This window comes from Rhodnius prolixus, unplaced genomic scaffold (genome assembly GCF_049639745.1).
Source record: "Rhodnius prolixus isolate KJV_2025 unplaced genomic scaffold, Rpr scaffold_1, whole genome shotgun sequence".
Lineage (NCBI taxonomy): Eukaryota > Metazoa > Arthropoda > Insecta > Hemiptera > Reduviidae > Rhodnius > Rhodnius prolixus.
The window spans coordinates 24,396,903-24,424,770 of NW_027411581.1; the positions used below are offsets into that span (position 1 = coordinate 24,396,903).

At 31.5% G+C, this 27,868-nt stretch overlaps 2 protein-coding genes across 13 annotated transcripts in view; both read right to left on the minus strand.

Annotated features, from left to right (window-relative positions):
• The window catches only part of LOC141447542 (lanC-like protein 3), a 190,674-nt gene extending 179,996 nt beyond the window's left edge, over window positions 1-10,678 (minus strand). For 8 of the 12 annotated variants that reach the window (XR_012454444.1, XM_074115208.1, XM_074115209.1 and 5 more), the window contains exons 1-6: window positions 7,596-7,732; window positions 6,664-7,073; window positions 6,233-6,517; window positions 5,592-5,810; window positions 3,501-3,617; window positions 2,323-2,574 (exon numbers count right to left, since the gene is read on the minus strand). Coding sequence is in view for 11 of the 12 variants with exons in the window: in XM_074115208.1 (XP_073971309.1) it covers window positions 2,327-2,574; window positions 3,501-3,617; window positions 5,592-5,810; window positions 6,233-6,517; window positions 6,664-7,069 (1,275 nt within the window). In the remaining variant the exon portion in view is untranslated. Of the gene's footprint in view, window positions 1-109; window positions 2,575-3,500; window positions 3,618-5,591; window positions 5,811-6,232; window positions 6,518-6,663; window positions 7,074-7,595; window positions 7,733-10,538 lie in introns of those variants that run through there. The other 4 variants (XM_074115274.1, XM_074115264.1, XM_074115257.1 and 1 more) reach the window with 3 other exon arrangements.
• LOC141447516 (uncharacterized) lies at window positions 10,539-27,787 on the minus strand. Its single transcript, XM_074115165.1, has 16 exons — window positions 27,584-27,787; window positions 26,746-26,848; window positions 24,649-24,776; window positions 24,373-24,546; window positions 22,248-22,365; window positions 21,560-21,779; window positions 20,856-21,001; window positions 20,653-20,758; window positions 20,081-20,199; window positions 19,833-19,965; window positions 18,701-18,906; window positions 17,859-18,068; window positions 16,251-16,355; window positions 15,930-16,039; window positions 14,301-14,403; window positions 10,539-13,689 (listed from the first exon to the last, which is right to left on the minus strand). The coding sequence occupies exons 3-16, from the start codon at window positions 24,726-24,728 to the stop codon at window positions 13,624-13,626; spliced, it is 1,896 nt and encodes a 631-aa protein (XP_073971266.1). The 5' UTR covers window positions 24,729-24,776; window positions 26,746-26,848; window positions 27,584-27,787; the 3' UTR covers window positions 10,539-13,623.
• Window positions 27,788-27,868: the final 81 nt, after the last annotated feature.

Below are 27,868 nucleotides of genomic sequence, written 5' to 3' on the forward strand. Positions count from 1 at the left end.
TTGGAAACAATCATTCCATTCAGCAGTTGTCATTGGAATCTTCAAAAACGGGTTCAAATTTTGCAAAAATTAAACGGTGTGCATAAACATTTGTAGAATAAGACTCGCATTCAATCATCCAATTTTATACCTGGATAGCAACCCTATACACTGCAAAGAAAGTACCAAGTTTTTGGGTCTCATATTTGAGTCGCATTTGTCATGGGAGGAACATGTAGACTCAACACACCTAAAAGCGAAGAAGACCCATGACATATTAAAATTTTTGTCAAGATACAAATGGAGAACAGAACGTGAAATTTTAAAACGTATTTTTATTTGCATTACTCGTCCTAAATTAGAATATGGAGCTGGTGGTTCAGCTCAGCGCGCAAATCACGCCTAAAGTTGCTTGACAAAGTGTATAACGAGGGAATAAGTCTTTAACAGGCGCCATCCGCCATCAACTCCAAACGACTGTACTTAATAAGAGAGAATTAACTATTCTAGGTGTTTATAGGACATTACCATCCAACTCGAAGAGGTTCTTGATCAGATGAAGTATAAGTTAGATGAATTAAATCGTGTGAATATATTAATTGTACATAGCAATTCCAGCAAAAAACTTTTACAGAATCGACAAACAAAAGAGATAATCGAAAAAAAGAAGATTTTTTAAGTTAAAACAATTACATATTAATAACGAAGAAGTCACCTTCCAACATTGCAAACCGTTATAAAGTAAAAGCAACATAGACTAACTCTAGGATTGCATTTGCTACTGAACACGTTATTTCGCAAAGGTTCACACACGATGAAGCAAAACTTTTTTGATTGCAACAAAGATTTGTGCTCGGAGTTCCTTAATAGCGAATTAAGTAAGTAGTAGTAATTAAAGTAATAGAAGTTGCACAAATCAATGGAAGTAAATTTTTAATAAGGCCATTTTTCCTCTGCACGTGCAAAAATTGATCCATCACACATTAAAGAAATAACAATATAAAATAGGAAGCTTCATTAGTATTACTGATTCATATCCACTTATTAAAAAATGGCTCCAACAGATTTTTTTATTTATTTATTTTTTTTAATAATCTTTTACACGTTTGCTTAGTCAGATTTGCAACTGTCTGCGTTTGAAGAATTAAAATCTTACTAAATTAATAATATAATATATGAATATCAAACTATTTATAAGAATAATTTCCTGGCTAGATGCCTTATACTTAAAGAATTTGGGATGAGATACTTAGGAGCACTTAGGATTGAGCAAGAGTGTCTTGTTAAGATCAATAGGGTAAATTGGCCGGGTTTAAACAATTTCGTAAAATTTGCAGGTATGTAAAGAATTTAATTTTTACTAATGACGGTCCTTAAAAATTGAAATATCAATATAGATAAAATAACAATAAAATAAATGGATGGGAAAAAATGATACTGATTGCAATCACTTTTCGTTTCTGTTTTCCATTGTTTGTTGCCTTATAGTTAGAAAGCGAGTTTTTAAATAAGTAAATAAATAATGCATATATATGTAAATGATAGAATTTCAGCTATGCCATAAAGGATTTACTTTAGACATAAATTAATTTAAAAGTATCTTTTTTGTTTTAGAATGTAATTAATGTTTTTTATATTTCCTTTTTTGTCTTTTTTTATATTCAGGAATAAATTTTGTTTGTTTTTTTATACTTATATTGCAGGAAGTTTTTATTTTGTCTATCAATCAAGCTATTCATTCATTCTATTTATAAGAATGGATAAATGAATTAAGTTAAAGTTAGCTTGAATAAATTAAGTTAAAAACCGACAAAAAATGGTTCCTAACACATTCCCAAGACTGCACGATTTTGTTTTATCATAGGCTCGCGATGGCATACATACGAACGATTCTTATCTTAAAACTTGTTCGTCCCACTTTACATTTCATGTACCTTTCTTTTATTTTTGAAGGGAGATATCGTATATACATAATTAAGGTCTATACATGCCATTTTACCAAAGCTGTCCACCAAATTGACATTTTGAGAATACTGTTAACTTACTAAATTCTCGAGTTGAACATGGGTGTAGTGTCATAAAATATTGTACTAATAAATTTCGTCGTGGCAAAACACATTTTATCTTTCTAGTTAAGTAGTGCTAATTCATTACTTCACTTTCCAATATTTCTCTAGACCATTACCACAAACTTTAGCTACAATGCCGTTATTAAAATAAATTTAAATTTAAAATAAACTTTCCCGTCAGTATTTTTACATTTATAATCTTTAACAGTTCCTGACTTGAAAGACAATAATGAAGATATTTTTTGCATAGAAAACATTGTGTTAAAGTTCATACCATCTTAGAATACGTCCATAAATGGAAAAGATGAAGTTGTGGGCTCCATCAAATCTGCTAATAAGCAAACTGTACCAGCATAACCTTCGTACAAGCTATATGGCATATCTGGTGTTCTTGCTTCCTCAAGGAACTTGCTATTTCCCAAGTATTTTGCAAATTCATTAGCTCGATGTAAGTGTTTTTCATCTCCTGTCAAACGATGTAATAATAAAAATACGTAACCACTTCCAGCAATTCCATGGCAAATGCCTGAAAAAGAAAAAATATTATTTTGATACAATCACAAAAATTTCTCTTACTGCAATTAAGTTACTATTCTAATCGATAATATAACTTCGAAAATACAATTTTTTTTTTTTTTTTTTTTTTTTTTTAAGCGCATCAACAGCTGAGGTTATTAGCGCTCGGAGCTTTTTTCAGTGCACTGCCGGCCTCCGGACAGTGTTCTCTCGTTACAGACAACACTGTCCATCACCGGACAGTGAGCTGTAAGAAGCTCCTAGGAAGAGAAAATCTAAGGGTTAGCAGCTGGATTCGAACCCGGGACCTCCGCGTGGGAATCGAGTACGCTAACCACATAGCTAATCCCTCCCCTCAAATAGAATTATTATTAACGTTTAAATATTTGTAACACGTAAACATGAGGAGTGGGATTGAGAAGACAATAGATATAGAGGAGATAATTTCTAATGGTCTTTTGACCATACTCTTCTCTTCAAACAAATGGACAAGGAACCTGCATTGAAATCTAGTCTGGGGACTTCAGGATCCTAAATACTTAGTAACTAAATTTAGTTACTAATAATCTAATTAGATTCGCGTCAAATCAGTTCACCAATAAACAATAACTGGCAAATGGATTTTTTTGAAGTCGTTCATAAATTCATAATTCTCATATGTTTCTATTAGACTCTATTAACAAATTCTGGAGTTTAGGGCACAAATCTTTTCTCCATTTTGTCCTTTTTTATGAATTACTATTTAGGGCAACTTCCGTTCTTCAACGGAATTTTCTGCTTTAACATCTCTATTCACAAATTCATTTCTTCCCTTATTTAAAAATAAAACTTCTTCATTATTGAGTGGATCCGTTTCATGAACAGACACATGCGTGGCATGGTGCAACAACGTTATCGTAAAGGAAGATACAATATAAATATAAATTAACTTATTACCAGAGCCTTTTTTAAGAAGTCCTTTTTTCCAGGTTACTTCACCACATTGAAGGGCAGAATTTAAATATTTGTCTTCTTTCCAACGGAGGTATGCCTTTGCCATAAGATAAACCACTCCTTTAAACAAAGATAATAAAAGAATCTAATCAATAATTTAGAAGTTTAGGCCGACAATGTAATACCATATTAGTGTTTTTTCTATTTCTTATGAAGTCGCTTTTCTTTTTGTAAATTTTGATATATTTTTCTGTACCTGCAGCAATTTATATTTCTTTACTTTCTTAAAAATATAAAGAGCTACACGATTCAATATTGATAATATAATTATTATACCTGTAAACTGCATTTCAGCAAGTTAAAAACTTCAAGAAAAAATGTACATAGTTTGACCGAAACGTTTCAAAAAATAATAAAATAAAATAGTTGCATAATGCTTAAAAAGTAGGTAATTAATATGGTTTAGATATGATGGTATAAGCAGATTATTTAAATTTAGATACGAGATCTGTTCAAAAACGTTCCATGGCACTTTGAATTGCGAGGAGAGCTTTTAATAACTACTAAATGCCATTTGAAAACTCGAAATCTCAGGGATAAACACTCATAACCCTTTAGTGACTGAATTCGATTCTAATTAATTTAAGGAAGTTATTGGCACATTCTCACTTACGCGCTCAATGAAATTCTGGTATAAATTTGTTAAACGTTTTGAAAACTTTTGAAAATGGCTAATAGGGAAGATGTTTTCGAAGGTATTTGTGTGCAAACGTGGACGGAAGTCCATACAGATGTTCAATGAAATGGAAATCCATCAGGTGTGAGCGTGCAAAACAACAATAATGGTCACAAAAGTAGCAGAAAAATTCTCTAATTACTCTTAATCATGAAGATAATAATCATCTCCGTCACTTGTTCTTGTCAACTTTCAACTGAAAAATTAAGGTCGTTTAGGATATTCGTAACCACGCTCATACAACGGAGTGATTATTGGTGATAAGACTGGGATCTGTGGTTGTGATAAAACCAGGTCCAATTCTTTTATAAAAAGTTGAATTAGATTTACGAAACAGATTTAATAATTTAAACTTTTTTTTCAATAATAATAAACCGTTACGCTTTTTACTCAATACGCTTAAACATAACAAATTTCGTATTCCTAACTGTAACTCTTCTGAATTAATTCAATATTTTCAATCATTATTAAACCCGCTAACAAGCAACTCTATCATATCTTACGATGAACAGCATATAATTAATTGAGCATTAGACAAGGAAATTACGTTTGATGAATTAAATAAAGTATTAATGAAAACCAAATTAAATAAAGCTCCCGGAAAAGAGAGAAGTCTGTTTGAATTTTACTAGTACGATCCGGCAGAATTTCTATTAAAGATTTTGAACTTTTCTAATGTTATACACGAGAGTGGAGTTATTCCAAATAGTTTTGCCAATGCAATTATATTCCTTATTTTCAAGAATGGTGACTCTCATTTATTACAAAATTATAGAGGGCTATCCTTTATTGATACTATCACTAATTTATTTTCTGGCATTCTCATTTGATAAAGGTGCTAAATGTATATATAAAAGAAATTAACGCTTACTTTTTTTTAACAAAGAAATGGCAAAACATCACCTAAAACGAGAAAAAGAGTGGTCAATTGCTTAGTTGTAATATTGTTTATTTCAAATTTCTTCCAAGAAGTCAAAACGTCGACTGGAAGTATTGCAACCCCATTTGAATCGGAAGGAAACTAATCTCAATCAGCGATCCTGATTTGACCCCTTCCTATTTTTTTGTACTTCCTAAACTTATACTCAACAATAATATGAAAGCAATTTTTCAAGATTAGATAAATATAACTAAATTCTAAATATACCGGAGTTTTAATCAACTATAAATTGTGATTAAAGACTGATTTAAAGAATTTAAGAAAATGTACAAATGGTACCATAAGAATTCTTTGAAGGGAATCCAGCGGCTAAAATTGTAAGCGTTCACAATTAACTGCTATTGTAAAGATCAATCATGGATATTTTTGAACAGACCTCATGTTGACACTACCATTAACTAGTAAACCATAGTTTTACCAGGGGCCCCATGACACCAATGTATTAATTCGTCTTCTTCTCTTCTAGCATTTGACCCAATTTCATCCATAGCACACGGAAAATTTCCAGATGGTGTTTGTAATGAGAGAAGGTAATTGACTGTTTCTTTAATATCATTTTCTGCTGTAGGATTCTCTTCTAAAAATGAATGACACGAAAGAAGCATCTGTAGTATTGCACAAAGACCATGAGCTGCTCCTGAAATAATAAATGCAAAAGACATACATTTTAGAATGGCAAAGTGCCTTGGGTCGTTGACATTGACTAAATTCTATTTTGCTGATGAAACTAATAATGAAATAATCACTACTCAATTGAATACTTTTTATTTAAAAAAAAAAAAAAAACAGACCGATTTCCGCAAAAAAGTCGATTTTTTTTTTTAATTTTCTTGGTAATTTACAATCCAAATATATATATATAAAATTAGCAAGTAAAAAAAGTTAAGACATATTTGGTACGTGAAGAGCAGGAGGAGAGAAACTACCTAGCGCTAGCACTAAGATTGGTGGCTTAGAAAGGAGCATCAACTATTGAAAGAAGAATTAAATTATTATAATTTTTAACTGACATACTCTTAAAAATAAAAAATGTAAACATGTAAAAACACTTTAACTAACCTAAATATTCAGTACCATAGTAGGAGTACATTAAAGGGCAGGGACTTCTGTGATGTTTAGCATAATTTCTTCCAGATTCAACCAAAGAGTGGCACACCTTATTAATCAATTCCTCTGGTATAACTTGCTTTTTGAATTCTTTATTCAACCAAAGGGCGCCACATATATAACCAGCTCTACCCACAAAAAGTTCATCGCCTCCGAAACTTGTGTATGAAAGAGGAATACATATGGAGCCCACTTCCTTGTAATAACTGAGGCAAGCTTCTGCTTCTCTTTCTTGCCCTTTAATAAAAAAAATAAACAATTTTTTAAGTAGGATTTTTTGTCATGTTTATTTTGCCTGCCATATTTATGCTGAAATTTCATACTTTAATTACATAATCTACTATCAAATTTGAAAAATTAGATTTTAGAACAAAATTATGCACCTGTTGCATTAAAAACGGCTGCAGCAACTGCATAAGTTCCTGCATCACCTAGCAGAAAACCGCATTTATCAGTTGCTTCTGATTGACGACTCTTTTTTGCGAATGCCAAGCAAGATTTTATTATTTCCAAACACTTCTTCAAGAAGTCATCTTTCTCTTCACTAAATTTTACTGATTTCCCAATATGATAAAACATGTAACCAATTCCAGAAGCACCGACGTACAATCCTCCATTTAAGTATCTAGAATGTGTACACGGCTGCTTCAAAGCACATAGTACAGCTTTACTTTGAACTTCTGATTTCAAATGCACCAAATCTGGAGTTAAACTTTTTGTAGAGTCATAATCAGGGAGATTATTGATAAAACAACGAAGTCGAGTAGCTTTTCTTATTTTAGAAGTCATTTTTCTGAAAAATTTGAACATAAAAATATTGCTGAAATGCTTTGAGAAGAATCAAGGTTCTCTAAACTTGATTCAGAGGGCTGCTATTTTTAAGAGTTTATCTATTTTCGAGATGTGCCAGTTAACGGAATAAAAAAATGGTTGTTTCAAAAACACAAACTTCTCGTTAATAAGAAATTCACAAGATGATTATTGGTATTAAAAAACTTCTTTCACACTTAAATCACTTATGTAGATTGAAAATTGATCAAAATAATCAAACAACTCCTTTATTACACTAAATGAAAACCAGATTTAAAATTCATCCAAACTGTTACGTTTTCATTTAAAAATAAACAACTGAAAGAATGGCAGAAGTTGACTCAGCATGAAGCGGTACATTAGCCGAATTTTTCTTTTCTAAAAGTTAACTTTACTTTGTAACAAAGTAAAAAATTAATATCTAAAATATATTAACATCATCTGTAAAAAAAAATCGAACATAAAATATCAGCAATGAATTCAAACAATTTAAATAAAAACTCACTTATAATTCCTCAATTTTTCTATAACGCACTTAATTTAGCCACAGGCTTAGCGGGAAAGGTTTAAAAGACAAGAAAAGGTTATACTACATATGTAATGGTGATGGGCTGAACGAGTCCGCCTTTGGAGTCGTTGGATTTGAATCAGTTCCAGGGTTGGAATCGATTCCAACAACTCGTTCACTGATTCTGGTCTCTGTACTTACCCTATGCATTAGTAAAAATGTCACGCAATTTATTAAAATATATCATTAAAAGTTAGCTTTCCCAGTGTATAACAAAACTATATTTCTTTAACACACATTAAGTACTATCCCTAATTTCCAATTGCTCTGATAAATACAAAATTAACAACGTAACACAAAAATAGACTAATCAATTATAAAAATTAAAGCAATGCAGTTTAGTCATTATCTACCTTGACCACTGGAAGACTGGAGTTAACTTGCTTCAAGAGAATACAATATAGAGAAACGGAAATGGGTAGGAAATTATTCCCATAAAAAAAATTCTAACCCTTCAAGCAAAATGATCCATAAAATTAATGGATTGGGGTGGGAGGTACTGCCTCACCCTCGGATTTCCATTTATTCCGATTCCTACATTTTCGTAGTGGCAAAAAATTTAAAAATTTGGATGTTGTCCAAAATGCCATCTCGAGATAGTTTACTCAAAAACCAATTGATTTTTATCGGTACGGGATTGAAAATTTGCTCACCAGATGGCAAAAGGTTGTTGATAACGAGGGAGACTATATTATTGATTAAAAATAAAGACTTACCTATTAAAAATTTATTCGTTTGAATTTAATGTAAGGGTACGTTTACAACGGAGCTGTGAGTATAGATGATAGCAGAGATGATAACTGATAGAGTAAAATATAATCGCTGATTAGTGTGCACAACGGAGCTGTGACACATGCAACATGTCGAGTAGTGAAGAAGAGTTTTTATGTTCACCAGCAACGAAATGGTATATTTAAAAAAAAAAAGATGTAGAAAATATCATGTACATACCATAAATAAAAAAACGAAGTACTTTGGGCGAATTTCACTATTTATATAAGGAACTTAGAAATTATCCGGATCGTTTTTTTGAATATGTGAGGATGGGTCCAACCACATTTGACTAAATTTTAGAAAAAATAAGGTCAAAATTAAGAAAACGTAGGAAAAATTGTCATGGAAATCCTATAACTATAGAAGAAAAACTAGTGATAACTCTGAGGTAAGGTATATTGAGGAAAAACAAATAAATACACATAAAAATAAATGTAAGCACGATTTAAAAAACAAAATATTGTTTAAAAGTAAATAATAAAATAATAACCAAAAATAATGAGTAAAGACAGCACTAATTAATTTTTCTACCTCCATTTTGAAGCTCCGATACTGGAGTTCAGCTAGCAGAAAAATGAAAAATTCAATTCTATCATCTATGCTCGTTTATACCAGCGAGTATGAGTCACTAGTCGAAGCTTCGTTGTGCACGCTCACATAAGAATGTACTAGGTTATTCTATAAGCGCTGATGCATCTCAGCTATCATCTATGCTCACAGCTCCGTTGTGAACGTACCCTAAGAAAGCGACATTACTTCCTATTAAAATCAACATTCATTCAGAATAATACGCGAAACTTAATTCTTAAGAACCTAAAAATAGCTCACCTAAAAAATTAAATCAGATTCAATTAAAAACAAAATAGCATGAAAAAATAAATGCCATTTCAGTCGAGTAAAATTTATTTTGCCGAGCTTTCGACCTAGGGACTAGGTCATCTTTAGGGCTAGTTTAGGAAGTAATACTTTTACATTTCAGGGTTGGTGTGTCTTCTGTCTTGTCTGTACAGGCATTTATTTTTTCATCCTATTGAAACTATAAATCAGTCACCAAAAACAATGAACAACAAAAACAAAATATTTTTTTAAAAAGTAGTTGTGCTAGTTATTTTACTTTTCTTTGGTTCTAATGCCGTTCAACGGGAATGCACTGGTAGGTAAATGCTAAATGGTATTTCAAACAATTGAAAAATACCGTCTGACTCTGCAGTAAATTATAGTTCACTTTTCACCCCAAATGAGGTACATGATTTTTAATGTGTTGAACTTCACATTAGAAAGTTCAAAACGTAATCTTTTATATTTTACTGTTCTGTAGATATAGGATAGGACCTAACCTAGGCCAAAAGTATTAGACACCTATGAGATTTAAGTTAATTTCAAATAAAGCTGTAAATTAACAAGCAGTAAGTTTTTACAAAATGTATATTTTTAAATATTTTACTATATTAATGCTTAGTACACATTTTGCTTTTTAACGGCTTTAAAGCCATTTGTCATAATAGACAACACATTTCCGGCGTTATCTTACCCCATTCCTTATTAATAATTTTTGTTAACTCTTGTTTTCTTGAGCACTTATGTTTAAGCACTCTTTTCTTAAGAGTACCCCACACATGCTCAAATGGATTTAGGTCCGCGGACTGTACAGGCATTGCAATGTGATAATTCCTCGACCTTCAGTCCAGCGGCAGGGATTTGCAGCCGTATGGCTCGGAGCATCATCAAGTTGGAACAATACTTTTGTGAAGGAGAGTACTTAGAAATTTTGTTTATTGATGGCTGTAATAGCTGATATAACATGGTGGTATAGTTCTCGCCGTTCATCCTACTATCACAATCATTTTTCCAGTGCGTGTCGCGCCCATACAATGGTATGGTAATGATATCATTAATGGTGGTATATCACCCTCTCTCAAAATTTAACAGTAGGAACTATGAATACTGTTCTACTCTGCGCCTTACTTATGTAGCTCCAGGCACAGGAAAAAGCGATAAAAAAAAATCAATAGTTCTCTGAATAAAATTTTCCTGATTATTTATTTTCCATTGTTTTTATTGTACTATTGTATTATTTATTGCACTAATTTGAAAATAGAATCTTACCTCTATATCGGTTTCATCGGACCAAGCATTTTGGCAGTTATCGAAAGTCCAGTCTTCATACTTTTTGCCCAGAAGAGACGTTTTGATTTATTTTTGGCAGATAACAGTGGCTTATTCCTTGCCTTTTACCGTTTCAAACCTGCAGCTACTAGCCTTCTAACCAAAATTTCAGTACCAACACACTCAATAAAAGAGCTAGTTAATAATGAGATATTTAAGTTCTGTCTTTAAGGGCTTCTCTTTCCAACATTCTGTCTTCTCTACAATCAGATTGTCTTGGGCGGCGTTAACTTTGCGAACTTTTAAAGGAGCCATTGATACCTTTTAATGGTCGTTTGCACTGCACTGCGGAATGATGTTTACAATTTTTTAAAAATTTCTATCCTGAAAGTCCCTCCGATAATAATGCAATTATTTGATCCCTTTCCTCACAAATATCTCTGATCTTACTCATTTCACTCCCTAATAATAATATGTTAAATATCAAAATTAAAACTTTCAAGCCCGGTATCTTTATGTTAACTACATTAAAAAATAAAAATTGAACAATAATTAGAATTTGACCTGTTTATAATACCTAATAGTATTATTTGGTTTTATAAACATCATTTGTTAATTCTTGATAAAATAAAATAGAAAAATTACTCTACTTGTTTACATAAACAATCTTATTTAAAGGATGTCTAATACTTTTGGTCAAGGTCTAATGTATTTCATTACCTCTGAAAAGTTATTTATTGCGTTTCAAGATTACATATACATTTTTTCATCAAATTTTGTAATTATTGAATAAAAAGATTCTTTGCCTTTGAAGTGTCAGCGATGTAGCACGATAAGTTACCAATTAAAATGCAATTTCCCATCCCATTAGACAAAATTGTGCCGAAATTTGCAAAACCAATTGTAATACTCAATTGTTTTGAATAATAAACTGTAGATGGAATTGTTTTAGTTTTCTTAAATTGTTTCGCCTTCCTAATAAATCCTTTTGAGCTACAAATTCAGCTACTTTATTTACTACGGTAATATAATAAGGAAAATATGCGAAACCTAAATTATGAAAGGAATAGGTATTTTAGATTATTTATTAATGACAATCTTAATGATCCACTAGTATGATCAACCCGTTAACTTTTAGGACTTAAGGCATTCGGGAGAAATGAGAGAGGTAGATCTCAAAAGGAATGGCATTACCGGAGGATTATATTGAGATTTATGCGGATAGCAGTGAATGCAAAGTAAATTTTGCCTGCCATTTGTGGTCTACCGTAGCAATATGCAGATGTCCGCGGCTGAGTATAGACTTTTCCTGACTTCCTCCAATAGTGTTTATAATGGGCAAATAAAATTAAAATAGCTGTGACGATTTTCAAGCTTTTGCAATTACGCCGAAAAGTCAGGTTCCAGGTATGTTGGATGATGTAAAAAACCAGATTGACAATAAATCCTTCTCAACAGATTAGAAATATAATTAAAATAACTCAAAGAATAAGAGATTAAGAAGTTCTTGGGTTGTGGGTAAAAACTCCAAGGAAAAGACGCTGACAAACAAAGCATTGAAAGATGACAGTTTGGATATATTTTGAATTAAATATCCTACAATACTTCTTAAAAAACATATTAGTAGAAGGTACTGTGAAGTGGGAAAATTTATGGTTAAGTACACTGAAATGAGCGTAAACTAGAAAGTTTTTTCCAATTGCCTATTCTACGGCCGACAATATATGTAGCCTAGAATGAGTATGAGTATTATCAAGCTGACCTTAAGTAAAAAATGTAGAAAAGTTTATTCTTTCTTCGTAGACCCAAAGTCGGCATTTGACTTAATTGTCATCATCATTGCGTTGTTTTATAAAATTACGCTAATTGGCTGCTCCATTAGGATGCTTAAAAATATGTAGTTGGGAAGTAAAGCGAGCGTATGGAGTCAGAAAGCTAGACACATCCATTTATGACTAGCATGGGATTGAGACAAGGCAGTCCCCCACTCCTCTTCTTAATTATTATTAATGATATTGTTGACTGTTTAGAAGGTTGAATTCAGGTGGGAGGTAGCTTATTGAAGATGCTGGCATACGGAGACGGTATGGCGATACCGTCCCTCTTAGCAGACGATGATTGGACGAATATTGTGCTAAGTGAAATTTGAAGATCAACCTCAGCAAGTCAGAGATCTTACTTCTTCTGAACAGTGGCAGGCCGGTGAGAAGAGAATCTTGGCATTATCGTGGGAAGGCTATACAAGTTGTGAACAGGTACAAATATCTTGGACTAATTAACTATCTTAGACTTGACTTCTAATTTGTCGCAACCACATTTTGAAGAAAAAAACTTTTTAATGCAGTATCTAGATTGATTGTGAGCTATTGAGCACAAATTTGGGATAGTCAGTTATATCCGTCATAAATTTTATTGAAATACTTACGAGAAAAAATGTTGTAATCTACCGGCCAATACATGAAATATTGCCTTTAAAGAATTTAGGTTGAGATTTTTAAAAAAAGATATTTTAAATTTGAATGAATTGTATTTAGATGGTTAAGACTGGATTAGTGTGACAAACTTTTGTAAACATGCATGGCAATAAAGGAACTGGTTGGTTAAAATTTAAAGAGATATGAGACAACTTATTGCTTAAAACGAACCAGGATAGTGTGAGATAAAGTTATTTCAATTTTTTAAACAGGCATTTGTTTATCTTTAAGCTCCCAATGATAACATATTTTATATGAAAGGCAAAATGTCATCATCTAAAAAGAATAATTTAATATTCTTTCGACAAGAGTAATTAAATTTGCTTAACTCTCACCCTCTCCTCTAGGACTCTTATTCAACTTGGGAACCATTAAAACATAATAAAATGGCAGCTTTTTCGAAAAATGGTTAAGAATTGAATTATAATAGAACCATCTCTCCTATAGCCAGACCAATATGGTAAATCCTTTATAATACATTAGTTAGTGAGGGACTGATTCCAGCCTGGCAAAAATTAATTTATTATTTGAAAACATTTTTATAAAAGGTAAATTAATATTTTACAAAAACAATAAATAGATCTTTTAGATAATTTTCAATATTCTTAAAATTAATCCTTTGCTTTCCAAGGAAATTGATGACCTTTAATGGATTGTTGTGCGGCGTTCATCATATTCTAAAAAAAAAAGAAGAAAAAAAAAAGAAAAATTATTTTCCTGCTTCCCTTAGAACAAAACTATTAGTGAAAACTTGTAATGAAAACAGTTTGTTTATTAAATGAGATTCCTAAAGTTAATCTATTTCTCAGAGTGGGTAGCATAATTAATCACAAATATTTGAATTCTCTGCACTTAACCGATTAATCTACTTCTGACTATGGATGAAAATTCCGGTCAGGAATACAAGAAATATGCGTACTGCGATGTATAAAATCAAAGCTATTATCGAGCACTGCGGACCTGACCACATTTTCAGTTAGTAAAATTATTAATTCTGAGGGTAAAGTAACATTTTGTTTTGTTTTCTGCAATCTTTGTAATTGTGATTCTAACATTAATTGAATATTTAAGATCATCAAAGATCGTAAATTTGAACCAGTAAATGAAATTCTGGTTTAAGACTACTTTTCAGGTAATGCTAGCTTATTATTGAATTAAGTCTGCAAAAATTATTTTGAACTTCATGAGACAGCGAGTAACTACGAAAATAATAGCATTTAAATAAACATTTCATCAAATTTTCTTCATTCTAATCAGGAATTTTAATTTTAAAAAATTGTATATTTACATTTATCTCTTGTTTATGTTCTTTAAATTTCTTAAATCTTTCGGATATCAAATTAGCAGCACGCCTCCTAAACTCTTGTAATTCAGCTTCCATTTCATCAGCTCTGAAAAATTAAACTACTAATAACACAATTAGGTTAAATATGTTATTCTCAGTTTAAGTTTTTCACTGCTTTTATTTCAAACATACAAGGGAGAATACAAACTGAAGGTTCAAGAAAATCGCTCCCAGAATTTTTTTTTAGGAAAACCTGTTCAATAGTCACAAAGGAAACAACTCCAGCGCCCATCTCGCCGAATAAAAAATCACAAGTGAAAACATTTCTTGTGCTCCAATTCTCAAAACTGTAAATGATTTAAAACAAACCAAGTGGTGGGCTAATTTTCTTCTCATTTCTGTGTTCTCATGAAAACATAAAGGTTAACACCAGTTAAATCATACTATAGTGCATCGAATGTATAGATATCATTGCATATGGAGCTCCCGATTCTAAATTAAATTGATACACTCCCTAGAATAAGTTGATGCAAGTACGAGCATTTAACTTATTCAAGGATATGTTGAGGAGAATTGATCACGGAACAAGTTGAGGGGTATAAAGTAGTGACTTAAAATGTCTTTCAGTAAACAACAAAATCGGTCACCTTTAAATTCAAGCCAAATTTTTAACTTTTTTTTTTGTACTAACAACTTATTTAGAGTTGGTAAAATTTTCTTATTTGCAAAATAGTCGCCATTTTTTTATTCATGAGATTTATAATTTAAATTTTTTTATTTATGCACTTTCACTAAAAAGAAACATACAGGCGTACATTATGTTACCCTGGTCCTAATTTAAATGGAATTATCAAAAAACCCACATCAGTTTCTAAAACTTGTAATAATCTAACAGAATTTAGTTGTGTGATGAATCCTAGATCAATAATCCTTAATCCGTTTTCATGTCTTTGAAGGAGATAATAAAAAAAAATAAATGGTGATTGTAAATGCATTATGGCGTATAAAACTAAAAAAAACCGATAGTACAATTTGAGTGAGTTATATATTCATTGAACTATTAAATAAAAAGATGCCAATACCTAAAATAGTAAAAGCTATTACTCGCTTTGAAAAAAAAATAAGGGAATAAACTTCTTTTTATTTATTTTATAGAACAAATACTTCTTAAGTCCCTCTACAATATTCCTCACTCGCATTAACATAAAAGCAAAATAATAGTAAAAAAAAAAGAAAGAAAGAAAAAAAAAATATTGCTATATTAAAATCTGAGATTTTTGAAATTGAAATTTAGAGGTTAAACGTATTAGCATTCACACTGACTCATTGTAGACTACCTATTAAAAAAAAGTCACTTTGAGAGAAACGCTACCTTAACCATAGATGACCAACGACTCAATCAAAAGAAAATGTATGATATAGTTTTATATATCTGCTTTAACAACATCCTTTACTGCTGACTATTTTGGATTTCCAGTATTTATAAGAATGTAATCTTTCAAATCAAACATCATAAAGCTACTCCATGGAACAACTAAAAAGCTGCAATATACTCGTACCTAATGGTTTGTCAGCTCTTCTTACACACATTTCGAAAACGATGTGAGTAAAAGCCACAGTTAAAATACTTACAAAATACTTTGTCTTCTAGCAAGATCTTCCAAATTTTCTGGCACATTTTTTGCAATTTCCGAAAGTTTATCTTCAATAGCAGCCAGATCTTTGTTTAATTCCACCATTTTCTAAAAAAAAATAATATATAAACAAATGTTTTTGCTTGTTCACTAAAGAAAGAAGAAAAACAAATTCTAAAAACGTACTATTTTATGGTTTTTAATTAATTATATAACACAATTAAGTAAAACCGGTAAATTAGAAAGATAAAACAAGGTACAAATAATCTTTCAAAATTACAACATTTTAGAAGAAGTAACATATTTTATATTAAAATACCTTTTTATGTTCATTAAGTAGTTTATTTATTTCCTCTTTTAGTAAATTATGCTTTTCCTCTAAACAATCCAATTCTGATTGGAGCCTGTCATTTTCAGCGTTTAACTAAAACAAAAAAAAAAAATGCACTTAAAACTTTAAATACGCTATTTATCCTAAAGTACCTTTAGAAAAATTAAAATAGATGTACTAAGTGCACAGATTAAGAAAATGGAGGAAAATATTTCACGGCACTGTTGCTCGATAATATTTTTTTATCAGTTCAAGAATCGCTTTGTTGATACCGATGATAGTTATTGGTTATTGGCGTGGGAAAATCATGGTATCCCGTCCATCCTCTCTCGATGTTACAACTTTATCCCCTAATCAACAACTAAAGCATTAGAACTTTTAAAAAAATCTGAATACTTATCCCACCTTAGTTAACCCAAAAGCAGAATATTTTTCTCCATTCTCTTTAACTGCTTTTTAAATTAAGGTAGTTTTTATTCATTCACAAATTTTATCAACACTTAAAACACTATGTAAGAAGTTTGCTTCAATATATAATTTCAATCATATCCTTGTTTTAAATAAGTCAGTAAGGAAAGAAGTTCCGGGTGCGAATTACCTCAGATGTTGACGCACCTTAAATTTTTTTTTTTTTTTTAACATTAATAACTACACAAATTTAGGTTAATGGCACAACTTATCGCTCCTTTTTTTCCTCCGGCACATCAAAATAATTTAAAAAAATAATACATCAGAACGATTAATAAAACCCATATAATTCCCAAAACTTTCTGCAAATCTGAGAACAGTTCTCATTCACAGAACCACCAATTTATCATTCTTTCAGTTTTATAAGACCATTTCCCTTGAAATCAATCAACACCTTAATACCATCATGTTCATTCTTCGAACAAGTTCCACCTCCACCAAATTTAATGAATAATATTTCAAAAGCTAAAAAAACTGCAAGATTAAACAACAATACCAAGTGCTAACATCAAACTGCTGTAACTCTTGCATCCGTAAGGAAAAACAAAAAACAAAAGATCTTACTCCGAATCATTCATTTTATTTTAACAACCCTTCAAAACTAACTAATTAAGTAAAACACTCTCCGAACTGTTTTAATCTGAATCTTAACATACATACACATATGTTGTGCACACACCTCCATCGAACTTTCAACAATTTTAAAAAATAACAGACATAACTTCTTCCACCCACAAAATTTTTCAAACCCTTAAAAAAACGACCTTCAATAGTGCCGCTATCAATTTTTATTTTTCACTCAATATTTTATTAAATTTTCCCTATTCATCTACTCCATTGTCCTTTAAAATTTAAATAACTTATGCCACAAAACAGTTTGAACGGTTGATAAGTACAATCTTCCCACCTCTAATGTGTTATTAACTTTTAAAAATATTTTTTAAATACTTATTTCTTCTTATTTTTAGGTAATTTAAATTATTATTAACTCTTTATAAGAAGTATGGCACCAATGCATAAAGAAAGGAGGTCATCAAAAATTCCTTACTTTTGCCGATAAATATATCACATTTAAATTTATATTGGTGATATTGGCAATATTATTTAGTTACAATGGCTAAAAAGTACCTTTTCTATTATAGCTTTATTGTCCTGATTGGTAAAATCTTTTGAATCTGCTTTGGATTTATCCTTAAATTCTTGTAAAACAAGGCAAGCATTTTTAATATTTTCAATTTCTAAATCTTGAATACTTTCTGGTATTTTTATTTTTTCTAATGTTGATTCATCAATAACTTCTTCCAATATTTGTACACACTTCTTAGTTTTTGTTTGCAACTGAAATTTAAATAAATAAAATCACACAATGAGATAAAATATTATGTTTGGATTAAAAAATAAAAATAATGCATATTTTTCCAAGCGAGCTTTAAAGTCCAACTACCTATCAAGTGCCATGACGGAGGCGGATACTAATTGATCAATCAATTTTCTCATTTGCGAGCCGCGCCTCCTCAACCTTTCGGCTGCTTTGACACCTTAAAGTTCGCACATTAATGCAGAATAAAGTACTACATCGGGAATTCTTGACAAAAAAAAAACTTTTATCAATTTCTAATATTTTATTTTAATAAAAAAAGCAATATAATGCGAATAGGAAACGGGAAAGTAAGCACTCAAGTAAGTTTCCACAGAAAAAATAACAAAAATTCTAGCAAGAGGTAATGAATGGGAAGACGTTAAAGAGGAGACTGAGCGAAGTGATAGGTTGATGCCCAGAATGTGACCACAAAGGCTAAGACAATTAGTAAAATAAATAGGTGAATAGAATGTAGTTTTCTCTCAAGAATCCCCGACAATAAGAAATATTTTAATTTTATAGTTGATAATTTCAATAAGCTATCATAGGACTTTATACTGTATGAACAAGCCAATATAGTTGGCCAGAACAATGCATTTTGTATTCCTACCTCTTTCTGCAGAGCCATAATTGCAAGATCCTCTTGAAAAAATTGGTTTTCATAATCTTGAATATATTTTACTTGCGCATCTATATCACGCTGCAGTGAAGAACATTTTTCTCTTATTTTTTTTATATCTATGCAAGAAATAGGTTGTGTTTCTTTCGTTTTTTGAAGATCTTTTATAATTTTATTTTTTTCTTCCAGGCATTTATCTTAAAAAAAAAAAGGGGGGGGAAATTGTAATAATGATTATAAGTAACAAAATATTTAATTGTAATGTCGCCATTTACTTTCTCTTCCCCAAGTAAGAAGTACTCCAATCTTACATTTTTGCTTGTTTCGATGACCTATGGGTACGAAAAAGTTTTGCGTGGAGTATCTGTGGTCAACATAATTCAAAATAGAAAAATCGCCGAAAGTTCAGCATTCACATTTGATTTAGGTGTCAATAGACGGATAATAATTTCTTGGACTTCTTCACTTTCTCTTCTTTACTAGGTAAGAGGAAGTATACATCAATCGTGATAAATTTTATAATTTGAGATTTTACCGGAAATCATCGGTTTGAACTATTTTTCATCCGAAAAAGTGGTCCAAATCTTAAAAAATAGTTTATAAATTTGTCAGTACGTGTGAGGTCGTTTAACTCAAGAACTAAAAATCGCTTAAAGTTCAAATTAGGTGCTACTACAACCTGATTTCTTAATTTAGTTAATTTTTTTTTTATTAATAGCAACTACAGGAATCCTTTAAAACTGATATCCACACTACGAAATGCAGCTGCAAAGTTTACAAATTATATATTAGAGGAGATGAAGTGGAATTTTTAATACATTTAGTTTAAGAAAATGCCAGCGCAACTCTCAAAATTCTAAAATGATCTTCAAGCAGTCAAATGATTTATAAAAAATTTACGTCTAAAAATTTCTTGAGAAAGCTCTTTTGCCTCTAGGCAGGGTGCAACTGTGGGAGATAGATAGTGACAGTAAATAAACTACGTTTTAAAATCCTTTTACAATATACTAAGCTTGAAAATGCTACTTCTAAAATCTTTAAGCACTCAATACTTCTTTATAACAGTAATTGGGTTATGAAAAAGTAAATAAATAAAATAAGATAGTATAGATTCATAACCAACTTATGGTTTCCTGTTTTTTCTCACTGTTAATTATATCATTTTCAATCATCTTAATTTCATCTTTTACTGCGTTAGTTTGTTCCACTTTTTTTTTATACTCTTCCAAGGTTTTTTCAAGGAGTGCTTCAAGTTCCTGAAAATAGTTCAAATATTAAATTAAGATTTAGTTTATGAGCAACTCAATCAAGAAAATTTTAGTGATTTCAGAATATCTGTTTGAAGGTACTACTTTTAGATGACATACTAACAATCACATCTTGCTCTAGATTCTCATTAACAGTACTTTCTTTCTGATTAGCTTCTTGAAGTCTTACAATAGCATTTTCCATATTTCTTATTTGGCTGTTAAGATCATCTTTATCTTCAACTGTAAACAAATAGTTGAATAAGTACCCAGATTAAACGAAATGAGATATAGATATTTTAATTATTCATAAAGTAGTTGCCTGACTCAAAGAGCCTAAATTCATATTTATGTAAACAACTGCTGTGTGAGTAGGTTTCAATGACAAGAAAAATAATTTAAAAAATCCCAGATTTTTTTTTTTTATGCGTGCTTCACAACATTCTAATACATCAGTTTTCTAATCGATGATTAAAGCCCGCTTAAAATAAAACTTGACTGACGTATGTCAAGAGAAATCGTCCTTTTTCGATCAAAGAAATCAATACTTCCTTTTAAGACTGAACGAGATCGTACAAATTTTGTATAAAGGAACAGACATGGGAACATCAATTTTCCTCACAATGATTAGATAAATGAATGCCCCATACGAAGAATAAATTATGTCAAACTTAAATATTTAAATAAAGCCAGTACAATGCTCATCTAGAAGTTGTTTATCCAATTCCAGTTGTTTTTTTGGATAATCTGGTTCATTGTTGTAGAAGTAATAGTAGGATTCACGAAGATAAGGAAGTACAATCTAATAAAACAAAAAAATTCAAAATTCATAATTAAATATGGAATTATTAACAATATTTACTATAAAAGTGATCATAAAAAAACAAAGACCAAATTACCTTAAAGTTCCAAGAGCACTGCGAAGCAGTGGAAAAATTTTCCGGATACATGAGAGACATAGGGTCTACTTGAATTCGGCACAGGTAACAAGAAGCTAAAAAATGTAAAAATCCCAATGCATGTGGAAAGGCGTGCTGGGTATTTACTGAAAATAATAATAACACATTACTTTACAAATAGTGTTACTTGCAAATGTATCGACTTATTGGGGTTAATGGAATATTTCCACTTATCACAACAGGCCTCCAAAAAGGTTGTTATTGGTAACAGATTTGCGAGGTTTTCAATAGGCAGCATTATATCATCGCGAAATTAATAATTTTAATAGATTTTTCGACCCCTTCCCTCTAAGCTAGTAAATTATTAAGAAACAGGTAGAAGAAAAAAGCAGACTTGCGGCGCATTTCACAGACCATTCCGAATTAGAAAAAATCAGAAATACTACATACATTCCCAGAGTGTCCGGGATGTTAATCTAGACACATAGATTTAAGGTTTTCGACTTAAAGAAAATTATTAAACTCCATAATTGTTTCGAATTTTAAAAGCAGTTGAATTCGCACGTCAGAGAAATAAAAAATAAAACATTATTTCTCTCATTAAAAATATCCAGTGGCAAAAATTAACTAAAAATTATTAATAAAATATAAATAAACAGGCTTCTTTTAATAATGTAATAATAACAACAAGCAAATAAAATTACCAGATATTAACCACGACTTATCAATTTTTCCACGATACAACATTAGCTTTGCCAAATAAGGAATTTCGCTTTTATAATTCGCAGTTGTGATGCTAATGCTCTTGTCTAAATGTGACAGAAGTAAGTTTGCTATGTCAACAAATAATTTAATGGTAAGTGGTTTTATGCTAGTTTTAAACATCCCTGCTCCCTCTGGGATACTGCGTACTACGTCTTCAACCTGAAAACAAATTAATGTGTTAGACCCAATAAAAAAAAAAAGAAAAAAAGTTCATAAGCTGTCTTTGATCTTTACATCTAACATTCTCCGAACCAGCGACTAAAACGAAATACGAAAATTACTTAAAGAAAGAACATTTTTAATATAAAAATCTAAATGAGACATATTTATTCATCCAATCACTTTTCACTTTGTTTATTTATTTGAATATTTACTTTTAAATTAGGAACATTTCATTTATGTTTCATTAACAACCATTAATGGTTTGCTAATAATTTTGGGTATTAACATGAAACTTCTTAGGTTAGTATTATTATTATTATTTCGTCTATAGTTAATGAATCTTATAAGCAAGTGTTTAAAGATGTTATGTCTAGATGTTGGGCTATTTAGTCAAAACCAATGCAAAAAAGTCATTAGAGAGATATTCGTCAAAGAAATTGAATTAAAACAAAACTTTTGGTTTACCAGTCTTAAGGCTGACATTTGCCATTCTTTATCTTGTAAGGGTCTATTATCTCTTTTTGATTTTGATCCACCATAACTGCTAGAGCGAACTGATGAACCATAGCTGACGGTACCTGCTCTGAAATAATATTTAAATGAAGTTAATATTATATGAATTTGAATTAGCTTTTAATGACCGTAAAATATTTATATTAGGATTCAATTTGGCCAGGAATCGGTCCAGAAAAAAAAACAACTCTGTCTTTTTGTCAACGTTTCGGCCTTCTTTAGGGCGAGGCTATGCCGATTGGTTGAGTAATAGAAATCTGTTTTCAATAACTCAACCAAACCGCATAAATTAAATCATTAATAATGTGTTGTTAAATACATCCTTCTAAAATTAAACACATGAAATAGTCGCGAATTTTCCCTAATAAATACCCCGATTTTACTGCTTCATTTTTTTCGATTTTTGTTTCACACTGTTTCCACGCGACAGGAGAAAAAGGATAGCTAAAAATGATTGAAAAAAATAATTTTATTTTTCTTTATTTAAGTTGTCTAGATTTGAATTAATTTTCTACACAATGACGCAGTTCTTGTTGGCTCCCACATCCAATGTGATATTAAGAAACGTTTAGCTCAGTGTGAGCAACTCTGCCGGAACAAACCATAACCAAAGAGACTCTTATTTAGCATTCCATTACTAAACCTACCAAGACTGAAATGTTACTAATTCGTTTAAGATGGCATTTAAGTTTTGATAACGTAGACCTGATAGTCTCGATAGTCTAGACTTGATCCAGCCAATCCTTATCTCCTTGAGACTAAAGAAAGAATCGCAAGAGGCGCAATCTTGGCGTTCGCTCGATATATTCCAGTTAGTCATTCTCTGTATGGCTTTTGGTTTGAGATTTCCCGATTTGACTACTTTCTTAACAATAGTAAAGTCCTTTCAAAAGGACCTGAACCTCCTCAATAATTTTATTCTAAACTTCTAGGTCGATCGCTTTCTGGCGACATTTTTTTACAAGTCTAAAAATCCACTTCTGATTTTATTTCCACCTAATATAGATCACCTCCTCTTGTTTCACCAACTTGCTTACAACTGGTTGAATTTACAAGTCGCTCCTCCTACATAAATTCATTACTCTATCAAGCTCGATTTTTTTTCTTCATATTCCTGAGTCCCAGGACACCAAGAAAAAGTTAATGAATTGGTGAAATGGGTTTACCCTATTCGTAAGCCCAGAGCCTGTTTTGTCAATCGTTGAGGCGGAACTACAAGAAATGATGGCGCCATCTTGACTATCTAACGCAGGGGTCCCCCAACATTTTACACAGGGGGCCAAGTTCACTGTCCCTCAGAGCGTTGGAGGGCCGGACTATAAAACAAACTATTTTAAAGTAAATAAAACAAAACGGGAACAAATAGAATATTTCAAATAAAGAACTACGTAAATTTAAATCAACAAACTGTCCAGTATTTCTGTGAGAATTGTGGGCCTTCTTTTGGCTAATGAGGTGGTTAATGTCCGGTTTAGTTATAGTGCTTTGCCTTTCTTCCTACTTCTGCCATTTTACACTGTTTTCGGAGCCGTGACGTGTGCATCCCGCGTCATCGGAAGTAGTACTCTACATGAGCAACGCAGCGCTTTGCGGCACCGCCACATATAGTGCTCCTCTCACTGACCACCAATGAAAGAGATGCCCCTTCAGGAAGTACGGCGGGGGCCGGATAAATGTCCTCAGGGCGCATGTGGCCCGCGGGCCGTAGTTTGGAGACCCCTGATCTAACTGAATACTTGACCGAACCTCATTTACCATGGCTTAACTTTCCAATTGATTTTTCATAATTTTTGTTTAAGATTCACTTTACACAATTTGGAGGGGGAATACCCAATACTTCTATTTCTTACATTAATACGGAACCTTTACTTACTTAGGATTCATTTGAGATTATCAAATGGGGCAGGAAGGATCTGTGTAACATAATGAGGCTGATTTCTGGACATGCACAAGTGATGATGATTCGTCAGGCCCAGTGGTAACAGTGTGGAATGGAGGAGCCTACAGAGTTGGTGGAAAATGTTGACGCGCCTTAAATCATTTAAAAAAAAAAAAAAAAAGTGTAGTACAATTATACCTTGAAGGGCGTTCCACTCCACCAGTAAGTCTCCTGTCATAATTGGGGGCAGTAGAAACTTCTAATCTCATGTTACTACTGCTCTTGGACCTCACTAATGTAGATGACACAGACACATTACGATCAGCCGACGAGGCACGGCTTCTAACAGGTATTCCAGAGCCTCTTTCTCGTCTGTGGATGAAGGTTTTTTAAAATTAAAATTCACATTACACACGAAAGAAACTAGAATCGATAATAAAGTAAAATCTTTATTTTAATCTAAATTTTTTCTACCTTGTGTTTTCAAATTCTGAATAAGTCATTCTTTGAGGAACAGCTGTTGATGACCTTCTTCCTAACGAAGACTTCCTCATATTCACATATATACAAATAACTTCGAACAATTAGTATTGAAGCAAAATCTAAACAAATAAAGAAGAAATTCACTTTTATTTTTATATATAAATAATTACATTTATTAGAAAAATGGGGCTAACAATAAAACTTTTGCCAGAGATAAATCGAAATTAGATTTCATTTTCTAACAGTATTTATGCCTCCTTAACATTGCGTAAGGAGAGAATTTGAAGTAAGAACTCATTTAATGAATGCATAAAATAAATGAGTGGAATAATGTCCAGCGTTGAACTCTTAGTGTAATCGTAAAGGTATCTCACTCGTAAGCAGCCCTAAATAAGTTTAAATGCCGAAGATTTTTTTTTTTTTTATGTATACAGTGAGTCAAAAATGTATTCATACACCAAGTTTTTTCACTTTATCTACTGAACTTTTGTTTCTAGGATGACTATTTCTTCAGCACTTAAATCGAAGATAGTAACAATGAATTTAATGGTCTTATTTTCTTTTATAAACATAAAGAATTGATTAAAAAGCAGAAAAATAATTTATTGTATGCAAAATAAGTATTCATACAGCTGATGGTTATGAATTTAAGCTTTATTTATTATGTACGAATTTTAGGTACAGGGAAGCTAGCGTCCAAATTGATGTTAGGAAGCTTTTATTAGGATAAATATTAGTTCTTATTATCAATTGATTGAGATGGGGTAAAAATCAGCCGATTTCAATTCCGTGATTAAGGATGAAATTGTGGCGTTGTTTCAGCAAGGGTTTAGTTATGGCCACATAGGGGGGGAACTTACATTATCTCATACGACCGTCCAGTATATAATTAAAAAGTTTAAGGCAAGTTCTACTGATAACGCAAATCGTTCTGGGAGGCCGAGAAAAGTTTCTGTGAGAGGAACGCGCAATCTGGTGCGGCAAGTTTCCAATAATCCCATGATAAGTGCACGCCAACTCTTGGACCTTCAGGGGCCCTTGTTTCGCCATAGACATCCGAAATCGCCTATATGCAGCGGGCTATTAAAGTAGAACTGCAAGGAAGAAACCATTCATTAGTGAAATCAATGGGATGAAGAAACTGGATTTCGCTCAGGAGTTTGCCAATAAGCCGCTGGAGTTTTTGAAAAATGTTATCTACTCTGATGAGAGCTAATTCAATATTTTTGGATCCGATGGTTGAAAATTTGTTTGGAGGAGACGTAATAAGGAACTTGAAACAAAAAACATAATAAAAATTGTACAGTACGGAGGAGGCAATGTAATGGTATGGGGCTGCATGAGTGCTGCGGGAGAGGGAGAACTTGTCATCGACGGAATTCTTAACGCTAAAAGGTACGTGGACATATTCCGCCATAATTTAAGCGAAAGTGCTCGTTAATTGGGGATCGAAAGTGCATACATCTTTCAACAGGATAACGATCCCTAACATACAGCCAAAAAAAACGAAGGAATGGCTGCTTTATAATGCCCAGAAACAACTTGTCACCCATCCACAGTCTCCGTATATAAACCCTATTGAAAATTTATGGTCTTATTTGGGACAGAAAATTCGAAAATTGAAATGTTTTTCCAGAGAAGAGCTCATAACCAATTTAAACAAATCATGGGAAGAAATCACGTCTCAAGAGACACTAAACCTGGTGGAATCTATGCCAAGGAGGCTTCAAGCAATAATAAATGCAAAGGGATTGCATAAAAAATATTAGGTATTTAGTTTTGCGTTAATTATAAGTTTCAGACTGAGTGTATGAATACTTATTTTGCATACAATAAATTATTTTTCGGCTTTTTAATCAATTCTTTATGTTTGTAAAAGAAAATGAGAGCATTAAATTCATTGTTACTATCTTCGATTTCAGTGCTGAAGAAATAGTTATCCTAGAAACAAAAGTTCAGTAGATAAAGTAAGAAAACATAGTGTATGAATACTTTTTTGACCCAATGTATATATTACCTATAATTATATATAAATTATATAATTTTTTATATAAATAATTAAAAATAATTATTTTTTATATACATTACCTATATAATTTTGGAGATGGCTAGTTTTTTCCTAGAAATGGTTGATGCGACCAAAGAATAAAATGATTATCTCTGATGTTTTTAACAATGTGCAGGACATAAACTGTAAAAAATCAAGTTCATCTTAAAGTTACTTATTCAACCTTAGGTGAGCGGCACTAAACAATAACCAAGTACAAAGTTAATAATTTAGAACGGATACAATGACATGACGAAATCTCATTTACCATGGCTTAACTTTTTCAGTGTTTTTTCATCATTTTTGGAGATGGAATACCCAACGGAATGTACGGAGGACATATCATTTATGATTAGTGGCTTATGAAAAATTATAGGAAATTAAAAACATTAAAGAAAATTTTCGATTGACAAACTCGATTTAGGAATTAAGAAACTTCATTATTGACTAATTGAAATGAATTCAATCAGAAAATTCTTGCCGATACCCAAGTGAATCAAGATTTTCATTTTAATTTTCTCTTAATTAAAACTGTAATCATTTATAAAATAATGATACTTAATGTAAACTGAACACAGTTTAAACTTGAAATGTATACAAAAAATAAAAAATTTGTCTATTTCGTCTTCACGTTGTTTTCTGTTTCTTAATAAGACATCCAAGTGATAATTATGAAATGATAAAGTATTACTGTGAAGACAGATCTGTCTGAATACAACTACAGCAATTATCAAGACCCTTATTATCTAATACCCGATAATTATTACCTAAGAGTTATCACAATTATTTTAACTCCGTAAAAGTTACTACGGTACATATTGCCAAAACTAGATTATTATAATAAAAACATTATTTCAGAAATAAACATAAGAATATTACCTTTAAGGCCTTGTTGTTTTTAAAAGAGTACACTTAGTTACATCATTTAATCAAAACAACGAATGTTTCAAAATAATCTCCGTGCTCACTCATAATTGCAGGTCCTATTTCTGATCTGGCTGACAAAATAAAAAATAAAGATACAAAAAAGTAACACCAGTACATGATAGTACGAAATTGAGCGGGAATTATTTGCTTCAAATTTAAGCTATCAGTGTTACCTCCGCCTGAAATTAAATAGAACATTTTTTAAATTTCAGGTGAAGGTTCTCAGTAATTTTTGTA